The following is an 11,232-nucleotide window of genomic DNA, read 5'->3' as shown; positions in this document are numbered from 1 at the left end:
TTCAAGGGTGTAGACTGGTTTAAGAGACTGTGCAATAAATCTGAATCAGTGGATAAAAACAGGGTTGTATAAAAGGGATTATTGTTGTCGCACTGTTGCTTCCTCATAATAATGACGACTGCGCATGTCCCTTAAGAGGATGCATAATAATACTGTAAAATACCTACCTACCCACTTTGCTGGCAGCAGAATGAAGCTTCCTTTTTTACACAACACAGTTATAGGAAATATGAAATAATAAATAAATAATTAAAATCTTCCAACACAAGCTTCTACGAAACAATTTGACATACAAACTCGACATTGTCTCTCGTGTTGTTTAAGTATCTTTACTATAATTACACAGACAAAAAAAACGTACAATAGCTGGATGTTTCAGGCTCGCTTCTTCTGATAACGTCATTATCGTTACACTCGGCCAAAACAAGAAAAAAAAAAAAAAAAAAGTGAAGCGGCGCGTCGCACAGCACAACATGTTTCAATGAGTACAAAACTTTGAAAAGAAACCAGGTCAATGGAAAAAAAACCAAGAGCACATTTACAGTGATTTACATGAATTCGATCCAACATTGTAACCACAAGAGAATTCTCGCTCTGTCAAGCACTACTCCTTCAGATACCACATGAAAGTATGATCACCACTGACATACTGTAGATTTAGTGGGCGATTCATAGCAGTTTGAAATATGAAGGTAATTTGGCGTTCTGCATATACAGTATGTTCTCACTTCCAGATAACCATCAGAGGACACTATATAACTTTTAAGAGCATTTTTTTTGTTTATAAATTCAATTTGTCATCTTTTAAAGGTGCAGTGTGTAGAATTTAGTGGCATCTAGCGGAATAGGCTAGGCAGAAATTAAATATATTATTCACAAGTTTGTTTTAATCAGTGTATAATCACCTGAAATAAGGGCTGTTGTGTTTTCTTTACCTTAAAATTAGCCTTTTGTATCAACATGTGGAGCGGGTCCCCTTCCTCGGACTGCGCCATGTTTCTACAGTAGCCCGAAATGGACAAACCAAAACACTGGCTCTAGAGAGAGTCTTTCACATAAGCTTGCAAATTTCAAAGCCACCGCAGGTTCTCCTACACGGTTGAAAATAGAGGGTCAATCTGCAACCTCACTGCTAGATGTCACTAAATCCTACACACTGCACCTTTAAATTCTTTTTTTTTTTTTTAACCTCAAACCACTAAAGTCTTCCATAATCTTTTAGATTACACCTAAACATGTGGCTGATAGTTAATTTGACCAATCTAGACAAACAAATGAACTTAACCTGGAAAAAATGCAAGTGCAGTATAAAATGTGAAAAAAGGGGGGAAGCAGTGGAGTTGAGCTGACCTCTTCCCTCTGTGTGATATTTTTAGATGAATATTTTATACCAGCATGTGGAACGGCTTCCCCGTGTCCCCGTTCAATTTCACGTACACAGACAAAATGAAGGCACAGATTGATGAAAAAAGAGCACATTTTGCGATTAGTCTGTATACACACAGTTTTGCTAAAGGACTCCTTATAAATGATTCTGATTGGTCCCGTTCGATAATTCTCGGGGACATTTGCCTTAACTGAAACACTTTGATCACTTACAGGGGTTACTGCACCAGTATTTAGTGCCTAATATCACAGATACACAATGTGCCAGTTCACACGTCGTCTTAAAAGAAGAGGCAGAAACTAAGTTAGTAAAAATTGTCTCTGGGGTTTTCGAAAATTAACAAAAAAAAAATAGGGGAAGGGAGGGAAACCAGTGACAGGGCTGTCCAGTTGGCCACTCTAATGCAACCTACAATGCTCCACACTTGTGTACTTTGTGTCTTCATTGAGAACCTTTCTGCTTCTGAGGTCCTGTCCTCAGCCTCCTGTCACTTCTCTCTGTCTGCTCTCAGGCAGATAGGGAGGGTGCGTGCGATTGTATGCAGCGAATCATAGCACCAAATTCTGAGCAGCTCCTTTCACCCCCCTTCTTCGGAGGGGATGGCGGTGGCGTCGACAGAAGAGACAGCCCTCCCCCCTTGCTTAAGCGCGTTCTTTACGCTTCAGTTTGGAGGATTTCTTGACAGAGCCGTTCTTGTTGAGCAGCTTCAGAACTTTCTCCTTATGGTCAAGCACTTTCATCATCGTGTCCCTGGCTTCAGTCACCTGGTCCATCACCAGCTTACAGCGCTGCATGTTGCCCTGAGGACAAAACGAGTATGACATGTTGATAAAGGCTGCTTTGTGAATAGAGGTGATGAGTAGATATGTTACACTCACTGTTTGGAAGCACTGCCATCACTCCACTTCTGTTTCCATTTTATTTGTGAATACATAAAAGAACTCACAATATGATGTGTAACAGTTCCTGGCACTCTTTCAAATCACCAATCAGAGAAAAGCAGTAACAATCTTACCTGTATGAGCTCGTTGATTCGGTGAAGGTCGTCATCGGCGCCTGCTCTCTTCTTTGGAATCAGGCCCTCTTGAAGGGTGGAAAGGCGGCTGTACACGTCATGCTCCAAACTCGACTACAAGTAACGGACAGACTCCATGTTTACAATTGTCCAATCAAAAAACTTCAAATGCATCATGGAAACAATAGTTTTCCCTCCATACAGCTTTAGTGAATATCAATAAGTGTTAAAACGGTAATCTGCTGCAACCTTGTTTTAATGTAGTCATGCTGTAAGGTTGATGTGTCAGCAGGTTTAGAAGCAGCACTTACCAACTGCCTGAGCTGTGCAGCACACAGGTGAATTTTCCAGCCTTGTGCCCGGCAAGCCACTCCTCTCTGATTGGCCATATCCTGTAAGCTGCCCTTCTTCTCCTCTGAAAGACAAACAACAGAAAGTATTGTCAGCTTGAGTTGTATAAAATGTATTAAATCATCTGTGTATACACGGCAATATGAGCAAATATTTTTGTCTGTATGCAAGCAGCTACTGACCTTTGACCCGGATGTCGCTGTACCTCTGGAAGTGGTGGTAAGCAGCCTTCCAGGGGTTGCGGTAGTGCCGCAAAAGGGTAACAGGTGGCCGAGGCTTTACTGGCACATAGCGCACTCCTTCCTCATCTGAAAGATAACGATGAGTGTTAACTATGTAATAGCACAGATAAGACAGATGTTAAAAGTAAGAGTGTTATCACTGTCACGATGGATGACATCACATACCAACATATTCTCTTGGTGGAGATTCGCGCCTCTCGGCCCTGCCGGTGATGGGCCTGCCTGGTGCTTTCTCCTCGTCTGTGCTGTTAGTCTCCACCATCTCGCTCTCCTCTGTAGAAATAACGTGCTGCTGCTTGCGGGGCTTCTTCCTCGGGGAGGCTCCGGGGATCAGATCTCCTATTGCTGGAGTGTTCAGGGTGGAGGCCTGGGTGTTGAGGGCTGGCGCTGATGACAAGTTTGCGTTGGCATCTGATGGAGGAGACACAAACAAACCGTTCACTTCCTGTGTATGTTTTTGTTTCTTTACATTTAATAATTTTTCCTGGATCACACAGTTGGTGAAATGCTCCTCACCTGGCTGAGAAGTGTCCATCGACTCCACCTCCTGCTTGATTTTCACATCGGGGCAGGCGGAGCTGGCGGCGCACGCCGCAGTGCTACTGGCTGCAGGCTGAGTGGGAGAAGCCACAGTGTTGGCCATTGAAGCGGGAACCGGGGGAGTTACAGCCATGGCTGCCGGCAGGGCTGAGAGGACAGTGGAGGGTTGGGAGGGAGGTACGGGCCCCGGCGTGGCCAGCATGGTTGGTATGGCCTGGGTGAGGTGCTGGGCGTTTGAGGACACAGCCTGCTGCTCCCCTCCCTGAGACGGTAGTGCTTCTACTGTCGCCATGACAGGGGGGGCCACTGCCATGTGCACCTCGGCTTTGGGTTTCACGCTGAGGGAGGAATCGAAAGTGTCAGGCCACAGACTCGTATCAGTACTCATAACGACAGGATGTGAACATGGCTGTGACTGATGTGATGGATTTGATGGAAGCTCACCCTGCAGGTCGGGGAGATCCTGCTCCTCTCACGCCACCCTCTATTCTGCCGCTGCCAGGTTCACTGGCCTGTGCGGGGATCAGGTTCTTGCGAACGCAACTGAAACACACGAAGCAAGGGAGGTTTTGTTAGGTAAAATGAAACATTTATTCATGCACTTTGAACTTTCTAATAAGTTTTTTGCCAGACTTTGATTATAATAATCCAATGCTGGTAGTTAACCTGGGCTTTAGTTTACAAAAAATAGGCTGAGACACTGTTTTTGTGCATTTTAGTAAAGCTCCATGAAATGTCTCACATTCTGGTATTAAACTCACCCTTCATTAGCGGGCTTCTTGCGCAGGATGCTGGGTCTAGGGGAGGAGACCAGGGTGGGAGCTCCGCCGACTCCTCCCTGAGTGTGTGCCTGTACCATGGTGGCTACGGGCTGGGTGTTGCCGAATGTGGTGCTGATCGGGCTAGCTACAAAACCTTCAGCCAAAACAACCCCTGAATGAAAGAAAATATGCGTTAAAAACAACCTCCAGCTCAATAAAGTATTCATCAAGCTTGTGCTATTTCACTTTACTGTCCGTTCGGTTCTTACCAGATTTTGCTTCAGACTGTGGTTGTTGCTGCTGTGGTTGCTGAGTGACTATTGGTGCTTGCTGTATTCCCTGCGTGGTGATTGGTGCAGACGTGTGCAGGCCCTGAACTCCTATGGGTGCGGGCTGAATGCCCTGCGCAGCGATCGGCGCGGGCTGGATGCCTTGGGTGCTGATTTGTGTAGACGACAGACCGATCCGATCCACTGCCATCAGCTGCATGTGGTTGAGATGGACGGTGGTTGCCACGCCGACTCCGGTTTGAGTGGGCAGCGCTGAACTCGGAGCTTGAGGAGTAACTTGAGGGTCAAAATGAAGTTAAAATGAGATCGATTCATTTATTTAACTCTTTTGGTTTCACATTCAAGGCACATATTTTAGTAGATTTTGCAAAAATGTCAATTTGCTTTTACATAAGTCAAGTAATGTAAAGCATGTTCCACCATACAGTCATCACAATAGTTAAAAGTGACTGCTAATAAAACTAATAGATAGATAGCCTTTATTGTCCCATGGGAAAATTTGTTTTCACAATCTGTGAAAACACCACCAAACATTGAATACACACACGCACACACACACACACACACACACCAAACTGGTAATAGTGCTTACCAGGAAACTGACGGATGGTAGATACAGAGCTGCTGATAGGGGTGTAGGTGTGTGGCAGAGGGTATGAGGAGGAGTATGCCGGCAGGAAATACTGGAACTGCACTGGCACAGAGGGTCTTAAAAAGAAAAACAAACAACATGAGCCCTAAGTAGGTTAACACATCTGATTACATATTATTTATAGTGACTATCTCCATGAGATACAAGATAAAATATCTATCAACGTGACATCATACACAGGTCATAACATCTGTTTTTGGTATGCAACGTGACTCCATAAAAACAATCTGTGTTGGCTGATAAAACAAGTAACTGCTAATGTCTAAAGGACAGTTTTACCCTGCTATAACCAAAGCCTATCCCTGCCTTTACTGAGGATATGGTCACAGGAAACAATGACAGCATGATTAACCTGGCTACTACTCTTTCAGTTCAATGTATCAGTCTCTTTTTAACTATAGATAAATGTGCAATTATGTTTCCGTTTTAAACACAGATGGTTGATTTATGAGGAATAACAAATATAAACATATGAAAAGTTTCCAGTATGACAACTCTTTGCATGTATATATCTATTTTAAGTATGATAAAGCATAATTTATAAAATAAGAACAACCAATAGTTAAATATACTATATATTATCTATTGCTAATGCAGCTTATCCCGAGACTTTCTAAAGACTAATAATAGATATAAGATGAATTGACTGTTGGGACTTTCCTCATATACTGTGTAATTCACCAACATCGTGTGCTCACCTGTTGTCACTTCTTGCTTCCATGGTGACAGGGTTAGGAGATGACCGATGGCCCGGGATAGGGATGAGGTTAGCTCTCTCTCCGGGATAGTCGGGCTGCACGCGAGATGTAGAGTGGGCGATGGGCTGAGGGACCACTTTAGCTGTGAACATCATGAGACAGTTCAGAATAAATGCTGATAAAAACACAGTATGAACACTGAGGTCAAGGCAGTAACTCCTGCTGGTGAAGCACACAATGGGGTTCCAGTGAACGGTGAAATAAAAGGAGTCAACTTACCAACAGGGATGGCAGAAGTGGTCACTGCTGTAGCATGAGAGGAGTGTGAGGCCATCGTCATGGTGACGATAGTGTTACTGGTCATTTGGGTGTGTGGCACAGAGCCTAAACATTAAGAGGAGAAGATTGTCAGTATGTGTTTACGAACCGCTTTTCTATTTATGGATTAAATTTTGGGTCATTACAAACTTTAGCGTCTAGCTGACAGAAATAAATACACGTAAAGTTCATACCCATTGTTGTGGTTGATGGCACAGTGTTAGTGGCAACAATTGGTGCCACAGTAGCTGCTGCTACTGGTGTCACAGTACTGAAGATGGGCTTCTGTTGGAGAAAAAAAAAAAAAAAAGGGAAATGATTTCAGTCACTGTATTAAATGACTTTTTATTACTTTTCCTGACCATCATCAAGAAGCAGTAACCTGTGTCATGGTGTGCGGAGGCTGCGGCTTCTGAGCCCCGATTGCAGGGTGAGATGGCAGTGTAATCCGTGTAGCGGTGTCACGGGTTGTCTGAGGCCTCTGAATACTGACGGTGGCTGGAGGTGGGTGAATGGTCAGCCCTTGGCGCCTGAAAGAATCAAAAATTCAGATCACTGACTTCTACACAAAACAAACTTTTTGTCCAAATACTGAATAATTTCACCTCCTCAGGCCTTAAAAAATCCATCAACTCAAACAATTTGAAAAAGAAAGACAAAAGCTTAGTTAAACTGTTCAGCCCAAGGCCATAACTTTGGTTTTAAAGTGGTCACAAACCACCAAAAAAGTTGGGAGCCACTGGTCTAAGTTGTGTTTTACAAAGACTCTGTAAACAAGTTCAATGAGTTCTTCTGGACATTGCAAAATACAACACAAAAGAAGCAGTTGTATTTATTTATTTTTTTAATAGACCCTTTGCTCTCCTGTGAGTCAGTGTCAGGGCTCTTCCAAAAAGCTAATGGCAGAAATGCACCAAGACAAATATTGTGATTTATTTTTGCTTTGCTTAGTTTTCTCCTGCGGCTGCATAACTATTTATACAGTCGTATGACATCACTGTAAAATATCCAAAGATAAAAAAAGGACATGCTACAAATACAGATATACAGCCTTAATTCAATCATTCTATCACCACAAGTTCTGTTTTAGTAAGTGGTAAAACTCCTCATCATCAAATTAAATAGCGACCAGATTATCGCCTCTGGCAGTTACACATACAGCATCTCTGTTAGTGTCAATAAATGGTTACGCTGCTGCTTACCCATGTGGCATCTCTGCAGAGTGTGTAACTGTTGGACTGATAACAGGAGACTGAGTTCTGGTTGCTGAGATGGGGGCCACAGTGGGAAGCACGGCTGTAGACGTTGTCACGGTAGGGCGGGACTGTGAGATAGAGACAGAGAGATATGACATAGTTACACAGGATGTTCCTATGTCCAACACGATATCTACACTTCTTTAACAGAAGGTCAATCTGAGCACCTGAATAGTCTGGTGGATGATGTGCTGCACTGTGGGCTGGCCGGGGCCTGCACTCGCTCCAGTAGCTGGCCGCAGGACAGTTTTGGAGCTCGACATAACAGCAGCTGCAGCAGCCCCTACAGGAGAGAAGAATACACTGATGGGGTACAAAGCACTGCTGAAAATGAGAAGTATAGGTACTGCTGTTTTAGGGAGAAGCAACCATTTCATCGAGGGTGGCATACTGTTCAAAGTACATCATGCATACCTCTGGGTAAATGGGACGTGAAGGTCTGGGGAGGGACTGCAGGGGTCCCGATCTGCAGTGCAGGGGCACTGCCCCGTATGATCTGAATGTTAGCTGGCATCAGGTGGTGTAAGTTGCTGGAGTGTCCCTGAAGCACAAAGCAGCTCAGTTCTTTAGTGACCAGCAAGAAATGGATGATAATAGCAAACAGTAACAGCAAAAACACACATTACACTCACCTGCTGACCACTGATGGTTGCCACGGGGATAGATGTGGTTGGAGCAATACTGCTTTCTATGGTGACAGTAATGTGACCGGGGACTTTGGGGGGTATGGGGATGTGACTCTGGTTGGAAGCTGGTGCTGGGGCAATAAGACGGCTTGGCATAGGTGACTTCAGGACAGCCTTAAAACACACACACACACACAAAGAAACTTATTTTATAACAGAATTTTTTTGGGCAGTGAGGTGTGTTAAGAACAATGCTAGAAAAGAACATTTACTGAAACCAACAAATTGTAATATTAAATGCACATTAACCACATAATCCATAATAATACATAACTGCTGTAAGTAATAATTGTGAGGTCAGACAGTTTGCAGATAGCCAGTATATATACACAACATTTTCATTGAGCCATTCATTAAGAAGAAAAACAAAGTCCTCTGAAACAAATACTGTAATCTTTTGCTTTAAAATTTAGCAAGAGGTGTATCCATTACAAAAATGAGAAAAACAAGTGATCCTCTCTGAACGTCTATTGTAGGTATAGCCTCTCAATATATCAATGGGATCTTTAAAAGTTCCACATGCATGACATGACAAAAATTCAAAACAGCAGTTTTTTCTGTTGACAGTTTTAAAACAGTCTCAACGTTAATTCTTCCAAATAAAATTACATAGCAAGAAGTACATGAAGCTGGGAAACCTCTACCAATTTAGACTGTGTACAGAGTGAGAACATAGTTTAAGGTTATACTTTTTCACTTCATTCCATTGTCTTTCCTCTTGAGCTCATCAACCATTAGTTGTTCCAAGACTATCTCGTGTATTCAGCTTGGACCAGTTAACAGTAAACAAGACAGACTAACAAAATTAAACACACTTTAAAAGAAAATCTGTCTAAATTTATAGAGCTTGAGGATACGATGAAGAAGGCAGGTTATTACATCCAGAGTTCCTTCAAATCATCCAATCAGCCCAGCCAAGCTTCCAAAATCATAAAGGTTATCCAGTGTGAGCTAGCTATAATTCAGTACTTTCCAGGAGAACAAATGTTAAAGACACATCATATTTTTTTCTATTAAATGTGCATTAAGATCATCACCTTCATCTGTCCGTCAGTAAGGACTGCAGGCTGGCCTTGTGGGAGGTGGACAGAGGGAGCAGGTACAGTCACAGGTGTGCCGGGCTGGATGGGCACAGTTTGGGGAGCAGCTTGTGACTGGCCGTGTGTCTGCACCTGCGGATAAGGTCTGACCACCATGGTCTCCTGCTTGTCATCTCTGAACACCAAGGTCCCCCCGCCTCCTGCAGGTGGATGATCCTGCTGCCCGTGGTCGGCGTCCCGGCCACTGTCTGCATCCCCACCAGCTGATGGAAAACATTTTGATTAAATCTCATTATACAGCTGTCTCCCTCTCCATATGTTAAGTATACGTATTATAATATACTTATTATCGTAGTATATGATTTCAGTGACAGTGAGTTACCTGATGGGTTTGACGGCTGATTGACAGACACCAGGTTTCCTCCAGCAGGGATCTGAGGTGCTCCCCCGCTGGACGCAGGCAGCCCGTGTCGGGGGAATTGCTGGGAGCTCATTTTAACTTTTTTAAGACCTAGGATGATGTTAAAAGTTGTACATTAATACTGATATCAGACATAAATAAGATATTATTCAGGTTAAAAATCAATATTTCTTACATACACACTAGCCAAGCATGTTAACAAATACAAATAATTTCACTCTGGTTTTGTGTCTCACAATGTATTTACAGAGAACAACAACACAACAATCTTCAGAAATATTCATATTGAATGATTTTCTACAGACGAAACCGTTTCTTTGAACTGTAAACAGGGTACAAATAGTGCAAAAAAGGCTGACAAAAATATTAAATGTAAAAATTATTATTATTATTATTTTATAAATACAGAAAGTAGGTGGTTGTGTGCAGTATATGCATTCTGTTCAGATATACCGTAGAGAGTGAAAAGCATTGCACCTTTGAAATGTGTGTATAGCATATACAACTCACGTACGAAGACCACCACAATAAAACCCTTCAGGTTAACCCTTCACAGGCAGCGGGGTATTATCGTTAATGAGCCAGGGCTTTAAAGAGCTGTATATAATTAAATATAACTCTGAAGAATAAGAACCGAGCGTTTGGGTGGAGCTTTGTTTAACGTTAAATGGTCAATAACAGTGTGGTTAAACTGCTCGACAACAACTGCACCGTCACTAATCAAATATTAAGTTAATGTGTGAGCACAACGGTGGCTTTTTGACGGTCTGCATCTCAATGAACAAACGCGATATCAGCCCAGTACGATAATAAACGCTGCGGCCGGTAGTTTTGATTTTGTAGCCTTAAAACTAAAAAGCTACCGAGCTAGCCAGCTATCGTAGCTAACAGCAAGCTAACGCTGTATTCGCTAACCTGCTTTTCATGCACAATGCTCAACTTCATAACAGTACAACGGCGTACATTTCGTGCGGCTTAATAAACAAATGCGCCAGGTATATTTGCAGGAATAACCGTTTCGTAGACTTACTAGGCAATGGTCGTTTTGTGGATTACAATTTTTTCCATTCGTCTTTTCTTTTTTCCAACATGTAAGCCGGAAGAACGCTCAGGGACAGAGCCGGACCTCCCTGTTTCATTCCACCAATCAGAGACGGCATTACCAGATCATTGACCAATCAGAGCTCCGAAAATGTTTTGACCAACCCAGTCTCTCAACGGACCTTTCCGACCGCCTTATTTTGTCTCCACCCGCATTCAGTGAAGACCCGTTAAGACCCCGCCTTACACAGCCTCTGATTGGCTAGTACTCACTACCATCGTTGGTTAGATTGGTTGAGGTTAGATATGAAGATTGAGTTGTTTGGGGAGAGGGTAAAAATATCAGGGTCAGAGCACAGCCAATCAGAGGCAGAGTAGGGGAGGGTCAGAGCAGAATGCAGGTGGAAAAAAAATAACGCGCCCCGGCTCCGACCTGCAGGACGGGAGTCACGTGGTCTAACGAAGGCAGTCGAGCTAATGTGATAACGTTTACCGCTCGTGGATGTGTTAAAGTTCCTCTAATACAACCTTGGT

The 11,232-nt window shown here is 43.1% G+C and overlaps 1 protein-coding gene across 1 annotated transcript; it reads right to left on the bottom strand.

Moving 5' to 3' along the window:
• Positions 1–1,181: 1,181 nt before the first annotated feature.
• sap130a (Sin3A-associated protein a) lies at positions 1,182–10,783 on the bottom strand. The gene is made up of 21 exons (XM_053322570.1): positions 10,688–10,783; positions 9,619–9,747; positions 9,234–9,499; positions 8,143–8,310; positions 7,925–8,051; positions 7,678–7,793; positions 7,457–7,578; positions 6,637–6,784; positions 6,449–6,539; positions 6,216–6,320; positions 5,937–6,078; positions 5,179–5,294; positions 4,566–4,862; positions 4,297–4,468; positions 3,980–4,078; positions 3,512–3,873; positions 3,161–3,406; positions 2,936–3,061; positions 2,714–2,817; positions 2,403–2,516; positions 1,182–2,187 (listed from the first exon to the last, which is right to left on the bottom strand). The coding sequence occupies exons 2-21, from the start codon at positions 9,728–9,730 to the stop codon at positions 2,029–2,031; spliced, it is 3,192 nt and encodes a 1,063-aa protein (XP_053178545.1). The 5' UTR covers positions 9,731–9,747; positions 10,688–10,783; the 3' UTR covers positions 1,182–2,028.
• Positions 10,784–11,232: the final 449 nt, after the last annotated feature.

This window comes from Scomber japonicus, chromosome 7, assembly GCF_027409825.1.
Source record: "Scomber japonicus isolate fScoJap1 chromosome 7, fScoJap1.pri, whole genome shotgun sequence".
In the NCBI taxonomy this organism is placed as follows: domain Eukaryota; kingdom Metazoa; phylum Chordata; class Actinopteri; order Scombriformes; family Scombridae; genus Scomber; species Scomber japonicus.
Note: the sequence above shows the minus strand (reverse complement) of the source record. Positions and strands in the feature narration are given on the sequence as shown.